This window comes from Trichoplax adhaerens, genomic scaffold (genome assembly GCF_000150275.1).
Source record: "Trichoplax adhaerens TRIADscaffold_5 genomic scaffold, whole genome shotgun sequence".
NCBI classification, from domain to species: Eukaryota; Metazoa; Placozoa; class Uniplacotomia; order Trichoplacea; family Trichoplacidae; genus Trichoplax; species Trichoplax adhaerens.
The window spans coordinates 4,943,536-4,967,183 of NW_002060947.1; the positions used below are offsets into that span (position 1 = coordinate 4,943,536).

Sequence of the window (23,648 nt, forward strand, 5' to 3'; positions counted from 1 at the left end):
TAGATCAAGTGTGATTTTTCGACTTCTTTGCACAATTACTACTTCTAGATGTACACACACAGTATTTTGTCCTTTATTTTAGCTACAACTCGTAGCGATGTTCTATCCGTCCGGCCTGGTAACAGATCCAGAACTGCCTTCTATCATAGTATGTTTCTTGCATGGCTACTTCAGCCAATATGAGCGTAGCTTTCATGTGTGCTTAATTCCCTAGAGCTTATACTGTGATATTCTACCACACATTGATCCTGACTCGAACTACTAATGCCACAGAGGCAAAAGTAGGGACGACATAAGTAAAAAAATGACATTTTTCCAGTACTTGAGCGCCATAGTCCTCTGGCAAAAGCGTTGCCGGCAGAAATTCAACCTACAGTACAGTACAGTACAGTAAAAGTGCAGTACTAAGTACTGTACAGTGTGCATTTTACAGTACTGTATAAAAGCTCTTATACAGTACAGGACGTACTGTACTATACAGTGTCAGTGTACTGTACAGTGTTAGTGGATTTACAGCTACAGTACTATACAAGGAAAACGCTCATTTGTACCGGACTTTCACGGTACCGTACTCGTACTCGGACATCGGACATCGGGACGGTACAGTATAATACTCACTACGCGACAACCTAGCCATTAATTATTGGGTAATCAATAGAACTCAGAGTACGAGTATTACGTCCACCAATGGACTTGAAAATCCTCTTCGTCAATTGCAATTTAAGGTACCAAGTCTGAATTTGCTATTCATTTAAATTGCCTCAAATCAACCTTAGAGTAATATCATTATCAAGTGCTGTACAACAACTTTATTTAGTAAACTAATTGTGGATTCTATATCTTTACTTTTGCTAGTAAATTGGCAGTTTTCTCCTTATTATTTTTATTTTCCCTATTGTTATCCTTTCGATTGGATGAAACGATTGAATGGAGCTATTGGGTAGTATTTTTCCCTCTATGGCTATGGAAAACTCTCGCCATTGTAGGCGCTATGACCGGGATTGCTGTCTGGTGCAAGCAGCCTAATCATAGGTAAAATGAAGCTTACCCCTTATTGCCTAGAAGATTAGGAATGAATGACTGTTTTGTTATAAACCTTTTAGAGATTTAAGATGGACAGTGTCCATGATGACAGTTCAAGTTTTAAAATTTTATACCATTGGAATAACATATCAGCATGACTACGTCCCCAGTACACTTCCAAGGGCTATACTTAATAAATCATCGAGTTTCTACATCCCTAACATGTACTGTGATAAAATAATAGCAACAGATTAAGATACTTCCATAAAACCTACAATATACCGGTCATCTATGCCACCGGCTTCTTCTTTCAGAGAATTTTTCCTACTATTAAAACAGTAAAGATCACATGCACTACTGTGTGCACTATTCACAATAAAGTTTACACTTTTATCTTACAGATAACCCTAAATCGCGCGATGATAATATTTAATCCAATATCTTCGACGTAGAGTCCATCATACTTGTATATATACGCGTATACGGAGTATGTATTCCAGTCTAGTTGATGTAAAATTGATCACCCTCCAGGGTGCTATTGCAATTATCAGGATTCTTAGTTGAATTAACTACGAGACAAGTCTAGATATCATTTCTTGATTGTTGTTGGCATACAAATCATATGAAAGTAGTACAAAATAATCTTTATTTTGTTGTTTAAAGCATATCGTATTCGGTACTGTAGTTATATTATTGGACTTGAAACATGTATTCCACTCAAAAAATATCATAGTCAGTGCGGCGCGATATGCCTGAGTTGCCTGTATACAATAGATAATAATTAAGTATTATTTATTGCTTTCGGCTAATATCTACCCATCTTCTAGCTTGTGTCTAATGAGTACGTACAGTAACACTCGTACTTTATTTATTTGTGGATATATCAGTACAATATACGCGTATAGTGCGATTAAGAATTGGTGATCGTCACAAAATGTGACTTCGCCAAGCCTACAACTACCCAACTGTACAGTATTATAGAAGATGGCTGGCACTAGATTTCACATAAACTGCCAAAGTTTTACAGCTACAAATGATCCTATCAAATAGGCCTGAGAATGCGCAGATTGCTATTACAGTATATAGGTCAGCGTTGTGCTACATACCGATTTCATACACCAAATCTTGAACGAAAAATTTCCGTAATGTGAATACGTATGATGAAGGTTAGGCAATCAGTTCATACACGTATGATGTGATCAATATTGTCTCGCTCTGATTAAGTTTTAGCTTTAGCATCCGCCATTTTATTACTACAGAATTATTGCACTCGCTTTTATGAAATAGCAAATACAATAATGCCTTAATTGCCAACTTCTTACCATGTATTGATTATTATACCTATGTTGATACAATTGTACGTCAACTACCAAATTAAAAAGAAATCATGCTGTAGGTGCTTGCACTTGGCAACGCATCTTGTGATACACTTATAGGGAATTTTATATTATCATGAAAGTATTACAAGAATTATGTCCGGTTACTGCCATTTAGTAAATCCTAGAATATTGTTGCTATCATGTGGGATTGATGTACGGTAGTGAACATCAAAGTTAACGATAAGAATTTTTAATCCATTCATTTCAGCGCGGAAGATCGAGTACTATTCAAGTCTATGCTAATATCATTCTTCTTTATAATGGACCTCTTTGCATTTGAATTAATGCTGTGTGCTAATTTATCTGGAGCTGAAATTCCATTTCGAATTGTATTCATACCACTATTTTTAATCTCGCCTCTTGGAATTCTGGCTTGTATATGGGCATTTCGCAACGAAAGATCAATAGAAGTAATTGCACAAATATTACTCGCACCTTTCCATTTGTTTATGTATAACTGGTACAGTACTCAATTGAAAAGTTAACTTTTTAACATTAGTTATCATACTTCTACTTTTGTACGTATTCAACGTAAATTGATTGAATTAATCTTTATGTTTCACACTTAATTTCTAGTTTGAAACCTTGGTTGTCATCAACATTTTACAGTACATATTCCTAGCTTTGCAATTGGATGGGATCATCGATTGGCATTGGGTGGTATGTAGTATTTGATTAATCGATGAAATATAAATAAACGATGCTAGCTAAAATCAGGTTACTATACCTGAAAATGAATTAGTTTTAAATGTTAAATTATCGGATAAATTTAAAACTGTGCTATTTTCTCACTTAAATACATGTAAATTGTATTCCATGTCGTTAACTATCATTGAAGTTATCAATAAATGGTATTATCACATAGCGAGCGACATTATCATGATTATGATCCACTAATTCTATATTTATATTGTAGCATGTCTTCATTCCTCTTTGGATAGTTCTGGGCATGTTTGGGCTTGTTATCATCTATTACATCATATGGTCTATCATATATTTACGGTCAGGAAGCATGGGCGATGAGCAAAGAAAATACTATGTCTACTCTTCCATGTTAGCTACTGTGGCTTGGGCTTCGCTGCTAGCGTTCCAGGTACACTCACACACAAAATCTCCAAACAATGTTATTCACTTTGCACTTAACGTGATACTGATTTACTTATACTCGTCCAAATAGCAGCTTATTATTTTACATTAACTTTATAAAGGTTACATTAATACTAATTATCTCCATTTTATTGTCGCCTGTTTCTTTAGATTCTATTAAGTGGACGCCTCGATAAACGGAATAAATTTTATTTTTCGGCTGTTTTGGCCCCCTTGAATATTACATTGCTTACCATAGTTTTTTCGTCATTTGGTCAGAAAGGAGGCAATCCTTGTAAGTTACTTTGTTATATACACCTATTGCCTTTGTTATAGCTTTTAACGATTTGATTTAACTATGTGAATTTACTTTGCTGAATAATTTGCCAATTAGGGTGGTTTGGTTTAAAAGAAAATCCTTGGGAAATCTTACTAAATAAGTGTCCATGTCTTCAAGAGTACGGTAACGTTAAGTTTACCTTAGGATGGAGAACTTCTAGAGAGGAACAAAGCGATGATAGACCACAAAGGCAGAAAAAGCAGCAAAAAGAGAACTTAAGCAGTATCGGAAAGTGTGTTGTTGCGGAAGTTAAACTAGACATGCCGGACTGATTAAATCAATCTTTATTCGAAACATTGACATTACTTAGTAATAGATTTAAGAAATCTACAAGCAATCTCCGTCATTCTACAGTAACTGTACATACATTCTCACTTATTATCCATGATTTTGATTTCAAAGAAATCCTATAAATGCTACATTGAAAATTCGGAATAACAGACGTTATAAAGTAGCGAATTTTTAACGTACAGCTAGAGATTCCTGTTGTACGATTAATTTGTATACTATTTGATATTTCCGTGTACAGAATTAACATTGAATAACAATATTATACCAAAGTATTTGTCACCAAGCGATTATCCATGTATTAAATTTGCGGTATGCAGAACAGATAAATTAATTTATTGATGTACTGCTAGTTAATTATTGTTTTAATATTCGAGTGTCGCAAATAACTGCTATAGAAATGCATTATCAAGCTGCCTTAAAGAGTACATTTCTTTCGAAATACATACAATATTCAAGAAGTGATGTAAGCCGGTTTTACTTTTTCTTTTGAATCAATTCGAATAGAAACAGTATTCCTCAAAAATTAGATCTTGCGATCATAATTAAAAATTACATTTATACACGTCCAATTACAATCAGCTACTACTACTGCAGAAATTCTTAAACTGTTAGCTTTCGTATTAGTAACAGCTTTTATAAAGATTCAGTATGGCATGAGGAAGCCTCAATATTTTACACGGATGTCGAGTGAGGGTAAACGGATGACTAAGTACATAAATCACTTTCTTCTAGAATGTAAGATGTTCCTTAGGTTTACTGTAAAAATTTTTTAATGTCAAATATTTCAGGCATTCCTACTTATAAAATGGAGTTAAATTTAAGAAATGCTTTCATAGCGTAAGCTTTGGCATTGCGATGTCTTACTATTTCAAACAATACAGTAGAACTTTTTGTATCTCCATGATGTGTTCCAAAACTTGTGTTCTAACACGTAGGTGTAATAAGCAGTAAACAATCAGGCAAAGGCAAGGCCTGATACTGTTCTACTTTTGATACATTTTGCAATGGGAATACTATATATCCGACCATCACTTACTGGGCCAGTTCTAAAGTTTTGGATGATTTTAACTGCTTTTCGTAGGTAAAATCTTCCTATAAGGATGAAAAAAATTCCTAATTTAGAATCCTGAAATGTTTAACGTGCGAGTTGCAGTCTCTTATAAACATTGACAATACAGACGCAGATCTATGACTAATGGTCAAAAATTTATACGACGTACAATCCGCGATATCAAGAGCGCAACTTCACATCTCATTTCAGTAAAACTCTATACGTATATATGGTAGTACATACAGAACGTACGTATTATTTTATTTCATGCCACTTACCGGATCATAAATAACCCTGATAATTAAAGAGCAACTTGGACATCGAGCAATGTCTTCACCATCCTGTAGCTCTTCCTGTGATATAAACAATAGATAGAGATTTATCAAAAGCTCACGAAATGCATGTTATTAGGCTCGGTCAGGTAGCAACTACCTCGTGTTACTGTACAGAGCAGTATTGGAACAAAATTTTGAAGTCATCAAAAAATGATGCTGCATTACCAGACTACAAATACGGTATACGAATTACTTAATATCACATACTGTATAATGATTCGACTTTTTAGAGTAATTATAGCATAAGGGCGGTTTCAGGAATTTAAATAGTATGGTAAAATACAACAAGTATCAGGAGTAGGATATTAGACATGTAGGCCAGCTTACCGTTGCGATTTGAAATTGATCTCCACAAGGGCAAGGGTAGAAATATGTATCTGAATCTTCATCGTATTCGAAATCTTCAATTTCAATCTCGTCGTGAAAAATAGACATGCTTAGCAGGTAGATCACTTATTTAAGACCAAATCAACAATAGAAACTTGAAATTCTCAGCCTGTCACTTGATGTACACTGAGCTCCAATTCAAACACTGGAATCTCGAATAATCTTTTGCCAAGATATCCAATCAGAGTAGTGTCGTATATACGTCCAAAGTACCAGTGTACAGCACAGTTTGCAGTCTAACAATCAATCAATCTCCTATTCTAGCTTCGATTCTTGAGCAAACAATGTCTACTCATTACTTGTATCTGCTCACTAAATATGGTAAAGATATTGTCATCTCGAAGATCAATAGCAGTCAATAAATACTCCAAAAGAGTGCAGCAGGGGATTTGTGAGAATCACAATTCGCCTAGAGATGCACAATTCGACTAGAGATGCACAATTCGACTAGAGATGCACAATTCGCCTAAGAGATGCACAATTCGCCTAGGAGATGCACAATTCGCATAGAGATGCACAATTCGCCTAGAGATGCACAATTTGTCTACGAGTTGCGCGATTCGCCAAGCACAAGCCTCAGTACAGTATTAGGTGTACAGTACAGTACAGTACAGTACAGTAATTTTATGATTAAAACCATACAGTACTATTTACTGTAGATTATTATACTGTACAGTACAATGTAGAGTACTGTACACTGTACAGTACTATTTTCACAAACTCAGACTCGTCTTTAGACTCTGGAAGTAACACTATTTTAAGACTGTGTTTTTGCCTAGGACTTTAAATGTACAGTCGCAGGGGCTATTCAACAATAAATTGAAACGTCCTTTTAGTACTATACTCTATGTTGAAGCTTTCTGTTGAGTAAAAAGAATGAAAATATAGGGATAGTGTGGGTAGGGTCGAATGGCATAACAGATCCAGCACTCTAAAACGCCTATTGAATGCGTGTGCGCAGACTGACATCGTACTACACTGTATCCCCGTACTACAATACTGTACACTGTACAGTGTGTAAAAGAAAGTGAGCTCGCCCGCTTCACGGCTGCGTAGTGAGTATCTACTGTACCAGTATACTGTACAGTACAGCGTACAGTAGAGGAACAGCTACAGTCTACTGTATAGTATCTTGGGTTGAAATACTGGTACAAACTGTAGGTCACCCTGATGAATAATTTTGATCCATTTTTTACCTAAATGATGATGACCATGAAACAACTCTGCTAGAGAGGATAATAATTATGGACGGTAATAAAGCCGAGATCAAGTCAAATCTACAAATTCATCATTATCAAATTGGCGATCATGTGTTAGTGCACTGGCGTGATGGCATGTACTATCTAGGCAACGTTCGAAAGGTAAAGCCCAATAGCGGCTATGGCGTCCTACTGGTAGTTTATGCAACAAAATCAAATAGGAGTATAAAATTGATTCTATCGTGTTGGTAGTGGATGGTAGAGGATAGATTGGATATAAATCAATCAGTACCGAAATGAAAGATTGAGTAACATGGATTGAGTAGTTGCCATAAAAATGAAATGCATTCATTCAATGCAGGACTCCACTACTACAAATGGGCATGGTCACAAGTGCACAATACAGTACAGTCCATTGCATGCAGCTTAGCTTGATCTTACTGACTTACAGTACAATTCGATATAAGGATTACAAAAGTTGTCGTACAGTCCAGTGCATACAGTTGAGCTTAATATTACAACAGAATTATAAATGAAAGTTAGATTGATGCTTTCTATCGTAGCAATTGACAACAGCATTATAGCTGTATATTATACACAGTGCACCGCTTGCAATTTTGCAACACCTTGAACACAAACGTGCGTGAACATTACTTTCCTATGTAAACTGTTACTATTTTAAAACTATTTGATTAACGCGTCACCGTTTTCCATACTCTACTCAAATAATGTTCTTTTCAGTAACCGATATATTTCTAAAAGTGTACAAAAATATATAGGATAGCATATGTCTTCCAACAGTACAGTATAGTAGACATCTAGAGTTATAATCGTTAAAGTGTAATACTCGTAACTGGATTGGCAGAGAGATGATCCTAAAATCCACTAATGTAGTATTTCAGAGCCTAAATACTGTACACAACAGCCTACGACCCATAGGTTTTGTCCCATTTATGACCGTCAGGTATTCTTGTACTTTCAGTTACATAACATAAACTATGCTCATACCATATATCATAAGCACTTCTTCACCTCGATAATTATCAAACATTCATCTTTATCAGCAGTTAATCATATCTCGCTATCGTAAACAGTGCTCTGATAAATCATGGACGCTGAAGCTTGTAGCTCTAATCTGCAGTTATATCGTAAGTTCATGATAAATCTGAGTTGCCCTACGGTCCAGCGTCTCCAAGATGAACGCTGTAGCTAATTGCTAATTTTGTTAACTGTAAGTACTTGTACTGTACTTCTGATTAATTATACTCGAAAACGATTAATGCTAGGTAATACAATATATCTGTATTATTACACATCATAAGCTACTATGGGGATCTTCCTCTAGTTGTCTACAGTATGTACACTATCGTACAGCACTATTACAAGAAGTCATCCCACTACGTATTTTTCCAGCTTGCTTTGATACTTTATACTTAAAATTTGGTAAATATAAATTGCATTTATAATATTAAAATATTTACAAATCAATTCCCGTAAGAAGTTAACATTCTGCTATTAGCCATAAACTGCAATGCATACCATAAACCCTTCTCACAATCAGGAATATAAGCAACAGTTAGAACATACCAGTACAGCTCTACGCATCTTGCGTAACTAGTAATATAAGTAGAAAATGGAGTGCAACTCCTGAGGTGTCGATGTTGACATTTATGAAATAATGATAATAACATACTGAATTGGCTTACTCACATGCGTTAATTAATTTAATTTCATAATCACGGTAATGCATACACGAATGCTAAAGTGTGCTTGCAGTCAATACTATGTCGACTGGAAGTTTACTCATATTGTATCGAAAAACAGAAATATAATCCAATTTTTACTAAATTTAACTTATTAGTCAAGCATAAACAGAATTAAATTGTAAAAACTACAAAGAATTATTCGTATTTAAATAGCAGAGTTATGTACTGTTAAGTTGCAGGTTTACGGTTTTTTCTTGCAGATGAAAAATTTTAGAGCAAGTATCAATTTAAAATGTAGCTGTCTGCTTACTCTCCATGTAGAATATATATTACCGGCTATATGAGTTTACTATGTCGTTAAGCTTGTCGATTGCGACCTTTTTAATTTTATGAGCATATTTTTAATATTAGACAGATTAAAATGTATCTTGTTAGAGTACCAGAAATAAGTAATTGAAAATAATATATCTGTTCTAATTAGGTTAATAAGAGAGATCGATCATGCTTAGTGGAATTTGAAGATGCTTCTATCCATTCAGCTCGTTATCACCATCTACATCCAGGTAAAACAAATACTGATGGTACGGTAATGTAGGTTATGTCGTCTGTAAGGACCTCTAAGATGAAATAATTAAATGAACACTTATACAAAAATATTATGATTTCGATAATTCTCAGCTTCCATTATAGCCACGGTATTCATCTATAGTGCGCTTTGTTAAGTGTTTGCAGTTTTGTTTGAGTTGATAACGCATAATTTCAGGCAATGTCAATTCAGACAATCCAAATTCTTAATAAATAAAAGATATAAAAGAATGTGTTAACATGATTAATTGCAGAATTAAGTAAGGAAGCTTGTAAAACTTGTCATGGAGAGGTATCAGAAGTACCCAATTTGATAGTTATTTGCGATAATTGCGACCAGGGTAAGTATAAAATTTATGTTAAGCCTAATTTGATTATTCATAAAGTTTTAATGGTTGAATTCTAATTTATTTGTATGCAGGTTATCATCAAAAGTGCCATATACCCCAAGTCTCAGATAGCTTACTTAAACCTGACATTCAATGGATATGTAGATACTGCATATTTGGCAGTGCTATGAAGGTAATATTCTGTTGTAATTAGAACAAGCCATAAAACAATTCCTTACATTACATTCATTAATTGAAACAATTAGGCTGGTGGAGCTCTAAAGCATGGACCCAAAGGTAAGTTGTATCTAATATTCTAACTAGCCATTTACAGGGTATAATGCCATTAAATCAAACAATCGATGCCCATAGTTGTAAGCATATTAATATCATTTGGTGTTCTTCTAGCTCGTGCTCTTCAAGTGCTCAAATCTGAATTACCGTATGAGGTTAATTTAAGCTAAATTTCATTTTAGCCATAGATTATAATTTTTGCCAACAGCTAATCAATGCGACTCTGTATCTAGATTAGTACACTACGCTGGGATAAGAGCCATCTTACTAATTCTGAATGCTTATATTGTTACTGTGGTGGTCCAGGATTGTAAGTGTAGATAATATTAACATACCTAACTCCGCATCGTTAAGTCTAAATTGTTTGCATCTCTTTCTACTCGTTAAACTCTTATCCATTATTAGATGGTTTAATCGGATGGTACAATGTTGCAGATGCAGTCAATGGTTTCATGAAGGTACAGTTAATTTTCTTATCTTCTCATTTGTTATGGCGGATTCACTGACAAAAGTATTGAGAAACTAGCTTCTGTTAATTTTATCTAGCTTGCTTACAATGCTTAGATGGCCCTCTCCTATTAGGAGATAGGTAAATTTTATTACTAATATATTAAATGATTAAACAGTGCAATAACACATTTACTGGGTAATCGTACCAGTACCTCAATACTTGTAATGACTGCTAATCACTGCAACCAAATTTTTACAGGTACTGCATATTTACATGTTCTGTATGTCGTAAAGGCTTGGAATCTTACGTAAAATTACCTATTGATATGTAAGTATTTACTTTTAGCATGCATTCAACAACTGTGATAATTATCTATCAGTTCCACTAATTAACCTCTCCTTATTAGGGAAGACTACGTTCATCTATCATTATACAATTTAACAAGAAACAGTAAACATAGATATTTCGACATCGAAAACTCGATAATACCTTTCATGGATAATAACAAGCAGTATGTTAAATTAGATAAAAAGGTTAGTAATATACATTATTTCATCTACTATCATGTTAATAGTTCTTTTATTAGTGGTTTTATATATCAAATTAAACAAAAAAGGTTAGTATTATATGTATAACTTTTCCATCTATTGTTATGTCAACATTTTTTGATTTGTACTATTATTGCCAGTTGTTATTGTGTTGCTTATTTTTCACTGAGTAAATTTGATATTGTTGCTAGTATTTAGATGTTCCATTAACTAGCCTTGTACGGTTAGTATATGAAATACTGAAGAAGCATTTACACGATAAGTAAGTGTTTTGTATAAATATGATTTATTGTGATTTCTTTGTTTTTACTTACTAAATCAACCATTTAAATTTAAACACTTTTATGTAGATACTGTATGGACAAAAGTGCTAAAAGATATAAATCTTGGGGCTTGCGTATGCTAATACCTCCACTACCTACGTCAAAAGAATATGAAGCTCATTACCCTCCAATTAAGTTTACTGATCATAAAGCACTGAAAGCTACAATGAAAACAAGAAAGAGCAACCCTAAAATGAGAATTATGCCTAAACGGTTAGCAAAATCAGATCGTACTCTATATAAATGCAATTTCTGTTAGAAAGAGGAAAAGATTTTAATGATTATCATGTAACTATATTACTAGCTTATGTTCCGAGAGAACTTTACTTGAAAATAATGAAGACCTGGCTGATAAAGGAAATCTTTCACAAGGTGGCCAACTGTCCAAGAAAGTAAAACGTCAGTTAAATCACGAGAATAAAATTGTAGATAATAATCGGCCGTTAAAACGAAAACGAAAAGGTTGTCGGCTCTCAAGCAGTAATACAAGTGATATGGCGACTTTTTACCAAAAAAGGGTTAATAATTCAGTAGAATATATCATGGCTAAAGAAGTAAACAAAAAGGGGCGCCGATTGCATAGTTATAAAAAATGTACAGTTTCTGCTCGTCGGATAACATGTGATGGAGAAGTGCAATACCTATTCCATTGGTAATTTTGATTTGTTTCATAGCCTAACTTCTTAATGCGATACATTCTTGAGTGCACTGCTACATATAATGTAGAGCTACAGACGAAATTTTTTTAGCTACTACCTTATATAAGTGGCTTGTTTCCATTGCAAACGTAATGGACTTTTTGTGACATGTACTCACTTGAATAGCATTACTAAGCAACTTTACATAAATTTAGATTATTTGTTCATTAGAATGGCTTCGATTTTTTATTTTAGCGTCGGTGAACATTGCGATAAAGGTAATGATCCTTACGGCTATCTCAAGAGTTGTCTAGTATCATATCTCTTGACAGTATAGAATGGTTACCTTTAAATGTGCATGGATGAAATATCTATTTAATAGTAGTGTAATGATCTCGTAACTGACGTAGTAAAAATTAATGCAAGAAACACAAAGTACTGTATAATATGAAATGCATTGAAACATTCACCGACGTTAAGCGTTTATGTACATATGAGTATACCTGTGCTGTTAACTAGTATTTACTCGATACATCTGCCGTTATTATAATGTCAACAAATTAAAATTTTACTGAAAGGGTTACCCATTGTAAGAGAAATTTAATATTAATAAAATAAAGACGAATCTTTCTACTAATTCAATATCGTGGATTATTGAAAGTGTTATATATGCTGGACATTTCATATCTATTAATTTTCATCAATGTTTGATAAAATTAATTTTACAACGAAATGCACAAGCAAAGCTCACACAGTCACTTGATGGATGAGACGCGGATCAATAACTGAAATAAAACTAAAATTTAATCGGTACTGTTACCGTAATTAGATCGAGCTGCCTAGATCTGCTAGGAAAGGAAGCTTTGGTATATTGGCAATAATACAGGGCTTGTACCGGTTTATACAATATTTAATCCATGCTATCAATAAATGGGATGCTTGAAATTAGTTGTAACATGTTTAATAGTAACAACATCTCTTAATCATGTACGATTTATAAGAAGTGCTGAAATCGCGTTACCGTTCATAAATTGAAAGCTAGATGGAGGCTCTTTATGATTCAGTATAGTGATATTTAGCAAGGTGTAGGGTCTGCTATAATCGCAATTAAATTGTTAGAGTTAAATTAGCAGAGAAGTAGAGTTTATTGGTATTAGTGGCACATTTATTGCAAAGGAAAACCGTATGAGGTTATAGTGTGTACAACGACGCGACTAGTCGAATAGCTAGTGACGTAGGATAGGTAAAGCATGCTAGCTCACCATGTAACTAGCAGAACTAACTAAAGGATAGATCTAACATTATCGCTTTTACAATGTAAGAAGCACAGAAGGAGGAGATTATTCGTAAAACAATAATGACTATTAAGGGTAGCTTAATTCTATATTAGGGTAGTGCTACGATACAATCAAGCTAGAGTACAAGAGATTTGCACAGTATGAATAATTAAATGTAGATTATACAAATAAGGAGTTATGTTACAGTCCATATAGAAATTAACTTTACTAAGAATAAACTATACCGTATTTAGAAGTATACACTACAAGCATCATACAGAATCAGTTTCAGCAGTTACTAGTCCAAACTTCCATCGCTTTGCTGACGGTTTACGATAATGTACCCATTTATTAATAATTAACAGGTAGTATTACCATTCGACATTATATAGATGCCGGTAATAGCCGAGTACTACTATATTTAAAACAGATTGATTTAATGTACGTACTGATCGTGCATTTCCACGTTATTCACTTCGCTTTCGCCTATCAGATCGCTGACTAACTGACATTATCCTCTTAGAAACACTTTTTTGTTATATGATATATAGTAATCAAAAATAGCCGGGACAGGGGAACTACAGTAGGGTAACACTACGAAATGCATGAGAGCAATAGAACTAATAGTACCTTCTAATGTGTATCAATCACTTCTACCTTCTCAATAATATTTACATAAACCCTAGAGATCATTCATTTCTATACCAATTCAAATTTCCTTTAAGTAACTTTCGTATTAGTATGTTTACCGAATAAGGATGGTTACTATATACAGTATTAATGCTATGTTAAGGTTGGTAAGCAAAACTGTCTAATATACGTTTATGCTCAATTTGTTAACAAAATTAACAGATAGCATTATCATTCGATATTATATATATCCCGGTAATAGTAATGTACTATGCTATATTAAGATTAGTTAATAATCCAAAGCGCATTATGATAACTAATGTACGGTGATGGACATACCTAGTTAAGATTAGCAGGTACTGTAAGATATCTACAGTGCGGTACAATGTCCATAGTACTGTGGTCAATTCTATACCAATCATTATAATGTGTCTAAGGATCGCTTGCGTATGCAAGCACAGCTTGCTCTGTCAATAACAACCGTTATAAGAAAATGTAATAATCAAAATGGCTATGTAGAAAACACTATAAAGATTCTATGTTTATTCAATTTTCATCAGAGCATCACATCAAATCAAAATTTAAAGCAAAACTTGCTCTGTCGATAACAACCGTTATAAGAAAATGTAACAATCAAAATGGCTGTGTAGAAAACACTATAAAGATTCTATGTTTATTCAATTTTCATCAGAGCATTACATCAAATCAAAATTTAAAGGCCTAGTGGCCACCCTTAGCGATATAACGAGTACTATTTCAAAAATTAGTACTCTGTAGAAATTACTACCTTAGAGCTATTCGTTTTACATGAAGAAATCTTGAGGTAAAAAGTACTGTAAGAATCTTATACTGTCCTATTGAAATGAACCCATAATCAGAGTCATCTAACAGTAGTATAAATACCTAAGAGATTTACGAAAGATCGTTAAGCATTTGCAACGAATACGCATAATTAGACCTTTGTATTCATGATAGCTAAAATGCTTAAATACTGCAGGTAGTGATAGATGAAATTAATGTTATTTATTTATTCACTAAACAAAGCATGCATTCATTAGCTAGCATATTTCATGGCTAATTAATTATACGAATCTTTTGCTGATTCGTAATATCATAATAATAACATTATAGTAAGAATTTTGGTTTAATATAATAAATAATTCTAATTTGTATTACGTTAGTTAGTTTACTTAAAATAGAAGCTAAAAATAATATTTGCAACCATTTGATATATAAAAGTTGTAAATAAGTACATCATAAATTATCTCTAGTAGCTATAATTAGATAATAGGAGCTAACAGAACTAAAATGCAGATATCAATGCACAAAGACTTAGTGAACAAACACGGGCAGCTGATTAACCTCTAACAGCTGCAGCATTAATGTAGCAAAAATTGAAATTTAATTCCCGAAAATTTATTACTTTTATTTACAGAAGGGATATAATATCTATAAATTAACAGCTCTCAATTCGCGGTACATTCTTACAAACTGTAATAGAGTCGAGCTTGAAGATGTAGCTGAAGTTTTTATCCTTTTTTGCACGACGCTTAGAACCAGATCAAAAAATTTATTAAGAGAAATGATTCTTCTATGGAAAGTTGGAATTAATGCTTGAATATACTAGTCATAAACCGGATTTTAGATTTCTGAACTCGACCTACCCCTTTATATTCACAAAAATAAGTTTTAAGATTCATTCTACAAACACTGTACACAGCGCGATAAGTGAAACATTTGCTATAGTAAATAAAATTTGCGTGATCGATTGTCACCGAAAAAACCCTTTATGGCAGAATATCTGTTCTTAATTGAGTTAGAACTACGTTAACTTTCTATCCAGATATTTGCATATATCAAGTGATATTTTGAGCAAGCTATTCATTACTTTGAGCATTTTAAGAACGCACTAAACGGCATAGAGCTTCAATAATTTCCATATTGCGCAAAATAAACTCAGCCAAAGTTGAAATTTACTTTCCATGCCATTCTTCATTAAAAATTAGACTACTTCCTTCCTATTTCAGGTATGTTTTCTTGAACTAAGATAAAAAAGGTGCTAAATACTCTAGTAACAAAAAGTTTTTCATAAATGGTTAGGTTAAGTCACTCTATACTGTCGTCATTGACAAAAGAGCAAACCGATCTATTCATTCATTGCTGCCCCATCGTTAAACTATGCTACGTTTATCAAAAGTAGAATGAGAAAGAATAATTTATTCAAACTAAAATTTGGGATTATTTCTTTGATTACCTCAACTTTTTGAGAAATTTATTGATACTTACTACAATGTTATATCAAAACAAATTAGAGTAGTTTTCTACAAATATTAAAATTCGAAAGTTCCATAAGATAATTAGTTGTAGTCCTAATCAAGATATCGAAGAATCTAAACGATCGTGATGAATATTTGCCATTCTTATTTAAGCAGTACTAATGCTAATAAATATATATAGTAAAAATTCTCACTAATTAGATTTCCCCGCTACTAATTCGTTTTGGGAGAATTTCTATTCTAAATTTGTCTGTAGTGAACATAATACTAACACTATGAATTGATGACTTAATTAGATTACTTACCATTCAATAAATAATCAAATTACCTCACGTGATATCTTTTAATTAATTATAAGGGTGTGAGTATAGGCATCCAGGAATATATTTTGCACGTATTTTAAATCAAACTTATAAATTCAAGACTAAATTTTTCATTCTAAGGCAGAAAATTATGCCATTTTATAGTAAAATGATAAAGCAGCGTGCTGAACTTAGAGATAATAGAAGTAATTTTAAAATTTTAGTGGAAAGTATACGGTAGATTTTGTTCTTAGTCTAGTTCTAACATGAAAGTGCTTCTGTATGACAATCATCAAATCTAATGTAAGAACAGTACCGCTAGATTTTATTCCACGAATAACCAGAATTAGCTACATAAGACGATACGACTTCCCTTTCATTTCTGTTTAAGAACATTAAATATATTTTTTATACCTTATATTATTAATACAGTAGTAATGATATTAATCTTCTTCAAAATTTACTCGGATTGCCTCACAATGCTTTAACAAGTAAGAACTTGGACTGTTATGCTCGTTTATAGCGTAGAGTAATTGCCATCATCTAATCCCGTATATCATTACACGAAACTATCTTATAGTCGTTGACTTTCCTTATTTCATGAACCATAAGCAAATTCTTTGTTATCAGCATTCAACTTTAAATACTACACAAGCAATAGTCAGGTCCTAATTTATTAGCATCTTACAAAAATTTTCCCATTGATTTTTAGCATCGAAAGTTAAATACTACAGTCAGTAAACTTGATTTTTGGATACTATATTACGTGGTATTCACTATAAGAAGTACGGTAATTAATACGGTAACATATGCGTCTTATTAAGGCGAGGCAGTAGGTATTAATTTGATAGACTGCCCAATGAAGTGAATTCTACATCAATATAAACACCATTAACTATCATAGCTATCTTATAAACAGCCTTATACAACAATTGCTTCATCTTTTAATCAATAACAGCTATACAGAATAAATATATTAAACTTTATTCACACTTAAGATTCTAAACAAATCATATTGGATAAAACATTACCATAGACTGTCTACCTGATGCAATACTAAACAGAGTTCTAATTTCACAACAGTTCGAACTAGCTGCTAATTTATTTTCAGGCATATACGATATCCTAGAGCGAAGTTTTTATTTTTTTCTAAATGTTAATCTCGACATGAAATATAATCTATGTTGGCTTTCTTGTATACCATAATGAGACATAAATACGACAAGAGAAGGTAGTAGACCTTAGTAGATGCTGCGTTGTATGACTTAATTAAACCATATTGTAAAACGGAAATCAATACGCCAATCCAACAGCACTAAATTATTGCAACTGGACAGTGAAAAAAACTTAAATAAATAAAAGCGATGACGTTTCTAGCGTCCCTATGAATCAAAATAATACCTCTAGTGGCCATCTTGAGCATCTATATAGTAGTAATTATTCACACTGAATGGTAATTGTTCAATTTTGCTCTACATAATACTGCTGCAGTATAGACAGATAAAATAGTTTGCACACAAGGGCGAGAGGACCTTTATGCTTGTGTAATCAATGCAAACACTTTGGAGCCCAGTCCAACCCCTAGTGTTATTGTTACAATCCATGCCATACTATGAATATCCTTGTTCATTTTTAACTTAATGTTGAAGCTGAACAATTGGTTGGTATCAAAGAAGTTAATTTGTATTTAATAGTTCCACATTAAACTGGCATGCTGTGAGTTTTCAGTCAAGGAAAGAACATTTTCAACTTCATGTGATCGTTGATCATTGCAGAATTCGAGATAGGCATTGAAGAAGTATTTGGTAGAGCAATTTTGGATAGTTGAAACGCTTGGTTAGCGAATTCTATTAGGGAGAAAGCATTAGAATACAAACATCAATTTCTTTTTAACAGTCCGAGCTTGCATCACTCTTAGGTAAGATATTGATAGCTGGCTATTATCGATGACTTTTCCACCATTTTATGTTCTGATATTTACATATTGAGAGTTGGATAGATCCACACTACCTTCGAAAATAATCGACACGATTATTAAAACACGTTAATTTTAAATTATTGATCGCGTGGATGAATCTAGATCTTCTGAAGACTAAGCGTAGATAGGGACGTAATTTACACCCTTTAAAATGGTAACGAATTATTAATTGAGCAGCTTTCCAAAAGCTTCAGATTCTTTTATCTCGTCCAGCGCGTTATGGCTGGTTTATTTTCAGCTATAGAACGTTAATCATCTTTATTATTTCAATAACGAACTACAAGAGTTGATATTCTACAGCCACGTATCGATGTAAGTACTACGCCAATATCAATGACAACTTGACATTAGGCGTATCCTACCCATTAAAAGACGACCTTTCAGACAATTTTCAGTACATGCCTATTTAACTTGTTACGAAGACCATTATGGCTTCAATAGTCCATATGATTCTCTTTAGTAAGTTAAAAATTAACAATCAATACTAAAGAATAAAAATAAAACTTAGTTGTACAGATTTTCCTTCTTACGATTGCCATTACAAATTGATTTGCCATCCCGTAAATCTTTAATCATCTTTAATCGTTTCTTGCCGTTGAAGATGCTTTTCATTGTACCCAGCTAGAATTTTAAAATATAGCACAATTAGCGAAAAACAATGTAGTTATACTGATTTCTTGTTGGCAGATCTTCAACTTTTCATAATCTCTTCTGAAACTAGCCTCCTTTAACATTGGTTAAGTTACTTCATTTCTCTAGTACACGTACGACAACTGCAGTTTAATACTGAACCTTCAAAACAGTTCGCTTGACTAATTAAGACCAGTAATAAGTATAACATTACAAACTTTTAATCTATTGCTTCAAATGATTTTTGGTGCTGAAGCAAAGGATATTACAAATGAATTAGGATAGAGACTGTAGGAAATCGCTGATCGAACTAGCACAGTGGAATATCTATTATGATATGCTTCGATATTGTCGACATTTTAGAAACTTTTAATTTTGGATTACTTTAAAAGCGTTAACGACTAATACATGATAATTACTTTACCTGCCAAAACGAATTTTACTTAGGGAATAGTTCAGGAATGAAGGCATAGTTTGGTCTTTATAAAGACTACAGATAATTTTCAGTAACTAGAAATGACTACTTTCGGAATGATTACGATTTTATTGATATCCTCGATAGATGCTAATAGAATAAGCGGGAAATCCGTTCCGAGTAAAATGCGGAAATTATTGTCTTATCTCTACCGAAGCCATTATTCACATTGATCGTATTAAGGATATCATGGTAGAAATAGAGTAGTTGCTGTCTAAGTTGACAGATCATTCTTAAACCAAAAATGCCTACTTTGAAAATGTTTCATTGCCATATTCAAGAAGTGTAGTTGAAGTAACCTGTAAAACAGCTACAGTAAATTGTAGAAATACTTTTTCCTATGCCATATTTACTGAAAAAGATGATTATTATCGACAATATTGAGGATGCCATGACAAAGTTATCGTAATGGTTAACAACAGATTGTCAATTATCAAATAGATGCGGAATATTTCTGCTTGCAATGTTTGCTATGTACCCCCTAATATTGGAATGATTTCAGGCTAGTAGCAAGTAGTTATCGCTAATTTATTTGAAATATCGATTACTTAGCCCATCGTGCTATTAATTGCAGCAGGAAATCAATACTAAAATAGTCTTTTGCTATCACGAAAGATAGACACACGGTACATCCAATGTATTAAAACACTAGATTCTGCCCTAAAGTTTAGCTGTCATTGTACCCCATCAACAAACTCTTTTTCAGATCATTCCCTAGGTCATTATTGGTAAAGTATTGCAACTATTGCAGCTTCTCTAACAATAACATTCATCAACAAAGTAAGGACATGATTGAAACAAGGTAGTAACATGGTTGTTAATATACGACAGTACAATAAATGCTTATGCGTTGAACAAAGAAATAACTACTTTGAAATATGGGCTATTACATTGCTTTCTATATAAAATTCGCGATGTTATAATAAATAAAGTAGATAGTTAACCTATTATAATCATTTTATCTTTGCAATAATGAGTTTCATAATCAAAATAAGAGCATTGTAATTCTCATGCATAGCAGCAATAAATAGAATGCATCGTAAACGTGTGTACTGAGCAAAGAGGTTGCTACAGTAACAAAATAGTCTTAAATCTACTTTTAATCTACAGTAATAATTCATCATTTTCATCTATGGAATAAGAATTGATATCTAAGAATGTTTTAACCGAAATAGAAAATCAATAGTAATTAATCGGCAACATATAATAGTAGGTGAATACGCATAGAACTAACATAGACGATATAAAAGGTTGGCCGCAATTTTGCTACTCTCGAAAGAAAGTTGCTTATATTTCAATTACGTATATAGGAGAAAAAGAGTACAGCATAATAACATAAATGTTTCCTTTCATCCGCTGAAAGAATGATTTTTCGTCGATGAAATAAGAATATTATGATCATAAAAGAGTAACAGTAGTAACTGGCATAGATTTTACAATTATGTAACCAAGAGAAAATTACCCTATCTGAAATATTTGTTACGATTTAACTTGCATTAATAGTAACCGGTTGTCTCTAGTGCGTAAGCCATGAAGTTGTAGTTGATCCTTTTTGAATCATGTTGTTAATGAAATAAGAATATTGTGACCATCGAAGAGAACCGTAACAACAGTTAATTGTCATAAATTTTACAATAACGTAACCTACAGGAAATCATCTAATCTGAAATATTTATTGCAGTTATCTTGCATTAAAAATCAGTTTTCTCTAGCACTTTAGCAATCGTAGATACTCTATTAATCATGTTGTACAAGTTTTTATTTATATAAGCAAAATCTGATCAATATTTTATTATATGGATATATGACAAACATTCTACTAGTATAGTAATAGCAACAATCCAAGTTTTGACGCAGATATCTTTGGATAGGTTTACTATACTAAGTCATTTTCTTGCTTAAATGCAATACTTTAACTTTTCTACACACCTTTTTCTTGATCACCACAATAGATATCATTGATATAGAATTAAGTTTCCTTTTCGACGAAAATATTTCAAAGAACAGAGCATTTTCTCCTTATCGCAGAATTAGCTGCCGTCGGTTTGATTAAGGTGATATTTATTAACTGATCGAATTTAGCCCAAAGGTAGTATTCACACCGGTTTGGTAATGTATAATTAATTTAATTATTGAAAGTGTTTTATTATATTAATAAGGATAGGGCAAATGAGATAACGAATCTCTGTGAGCGGATACCTCTTTCACGATAAATATTCAACATACAGACAGATCTTGTTGCTAGATTGGGTTAGAACTCCAACATGGCTTCAACAAAATGGGGTTCAGCTTTAAAGAAAGCAGCAGCTGAATCTCGTGCTCAAGAATTAACATCAGGAATTAATCTAGCAGGACTGGACACTGCTACACCAGAATTATGTTTGAAATTAATTCGCCAACCGTCCGTTCAGAACTTTACAGCTCTGAAAAACTTTTTATCGCGATGCCAACAAACATGGATGATTCAATTTCTTGAAATTGAAGGGCTAAATGTTATCTTGGAAGTCCTAGAAATACTGTGTGATCGCGGTATCTCTAGTGTAATCGATGCATTTATTCAACTCGAATGTGTTAACTGTGTCAAAGCCATTATGAATTCGTCCGCTGGCATAAATTACATCATCAACCATCGAGAATCATCACGAATGTTAGTCAAAGGTAATGTTGCTAGTAGTTTTCTTTATCAATTTTTTTCATTAGTTTCTTTTATTGGTAGAAGTAGAATGCAGTAACCTATCGTACTGTATACTTCCACAAGGCATACTCTATAATTCTAAGTTTATAACACACAATCGTTGCAAACCGAAGTTTGTGTGACTGTAAAATCACAAGTTTTCGACAGGAAATGCTTTTTCTAGTAAATTATCTACTGTACGGTTTACTAACTCTGCCAATCTCCTTTCGTGAAAAGTTACAATTAACTTGCAGATAGGAGGTTATGATTATGCTGATATTATTTTTAACCCTATCTATTCCTCGAACTGATTTACTTTATTGTTACTAGCGTACTAGGATAAACATCAAATTCACTACAGTTATAGCTAGCGCTGCAAATATTTCAATATATATTAGAACTTGCACACAAGAACGGGTTAATTTTATAGTAGCTCTTTTGGTAGTCAACTAGTGAAATGATTATCCTTTTCTGTTGTTTATATTATACCAATAAAGGTATAGAATGTAGAAATGTAAGGAAATATGTCTATACGATACGCATATGTGTATCTATAGCTAATTAACTGCATTAAATCAATCTTATCTATTTTATACGTACGCAGCATTTGATTCCGGAAGTGTTATGGTCAAAAAGCAAGTAGTCGAGTTGCTTTCTGCTGTTTCAGTTTATTCAGATGAGGGTTATGATATGGTATTGGACAGCTTGCAAACTTTTAAGGTAGGAAGAAGGTTCCTACTATAGTATGGCACGTAAAATACCCTCATTATTTCTTAATAATTAATAGGAGCAAATGTCTATTTAGTGAATATTGTAGTTACCATCTCAACTTCAAGTGATTCTAATTATCTTATACATATTTGGCTTACTGTAGGAAGAATACCAAGAAAAATCTCGGTTTAGCGCTATTGTTGATGAACTGAGAGAAGCAGAAGTAATTTCGTATCAAGTAGCTGTACTGGCATTAATAAATTGCTTAATTATAGCAGCAGCCGATTTTGATCAAAGGATTATGATCAGAAATGAATTCATTAGTTAGTCTTTGAAATCGTAGCAAATTTAAAGAATATTAAATAAGAATAAGTTTTTGCCAATTAACCATTAAACAAATATATGATGATATTTATTAATATGAATGCAGCAACTTTGAGTTAGATTTAAGCATTTTTTCAGTATCCAAATATTCTATTTTAATAGGTCTAGGACTATTGGATGTATTAACTAAGTTAAGGTAAATTCTATAATACTTAAAATAGATTCTGAATTACATATCTTGAAATTGTGGTAAATCGTAAGGTAGAAACTGATTTCAGAAGAATTGTAATTACCAAAAAAGTAATGAATTGAGATAATAACGAAAACTTTGTCATTTTGTCATGTCGAATGTATTATTTTAACCGGTATTCAATATCTATATTACCTAGTTAAGAAGATCATTTTC

The 23,648-nt window shown here is 32.8% G+C and overlaps 4 protein-coding genes across 4 annotated transcripts; 3 read left to right on the plus strand and 1 right to left on the minus strand.

Moving 5' to 3' along the window:
* Positions 1-853: 853 nt before the first annotated feature.
* TRIADDRAFT_25655 (uncharacterized protein) lies at positions 854-4,100 on the plus strand (the record flags this gene model as incomplete). The annotated part of the gene is made up of 6 exons (XM_002112473.1): positions 854-1,032; positions 2,611-2,812; positions 2,979-3,062; positions 3,319-3,495; positions 3,660-3,783; positions 3,883-4,100. Coding segments are annotated over 6 exons (984 nt in total), but the record flags the coding sequence as incomplete, so codon positions are not given.
* Positions 4,101-5,430: 1,330 nt separating this feature from the next.
* On the minus strand, positions 5,431-5,940 carry TRIADDRAFT_25301 (uncharacterized protein; the record flags this gene model as incomplete). Its single annotated transcript, XM_002112918.1, has 2 exons — positions 5,431-5,523; positions 5,833-5,940. The coding sequence occupies 2 exons, from the start codon at positions 5,938-5,940 to the stop codon at positions 5,431-5,433; spliced, it is 201 nt and encodes a 66-aa protein (XP_002112954.1).
* Positions 5,941-7,136: 1,196 nt separating this feature from the next.
* Positions 7,137-12,569, plus strand: TRIADDRAFT_56605 (uncharacterized protein; the record flags this gene model as incomplete). Its single annotated transcript, XM_002112474.1, has 16 exons — positions 7,137-7,253; positions 9,279-9,360; positions 9,637-9,723; positions 9,804-9,904; positions 9,978-10,008; positions 10,120-10,160; positions 10,239-10,315; positions 10,411-10,463; positions 10,552-10,594; positions 10,715-10,783; positions 10,863-10,989; positions 11,196-11,266; positions 11,355-11,540; positions 11,632-11,979; positions 12,221-12,243; positions 12,544-12,569. 16 exons carry the CDS (start codon positions 7,137-7,139, stop codon positions 12,567-12,569), a joined length of 1,482 nt encoding a protein of 493 aa, XP_002112510.1.
* Positions 12,570-21,797: 9,228 nt separating this feature from the next.
* Positions 21,798-23,442, plus strand: TRIADDRAFT_25061 (uncharacterized protein; the record flags this gene model as incomplete). Its single annotated transcript, XM_002112475.1, has 4 exons — positions 21,798-22,191; positions 22,812-22,927; positions 23,082-23,241; positions 23,405-23,442. The coding sequence occupies 4 exons, from the start codon at positions 21,798-21,800 to the stop codon at positions 23,440-23,442; spliced, it is 708 nt and encodes a 235-aa protein (XP_002112511.1).
* Between the last annotated feature and the right edge of the window lie 206 nt (positions 23,443-23,648).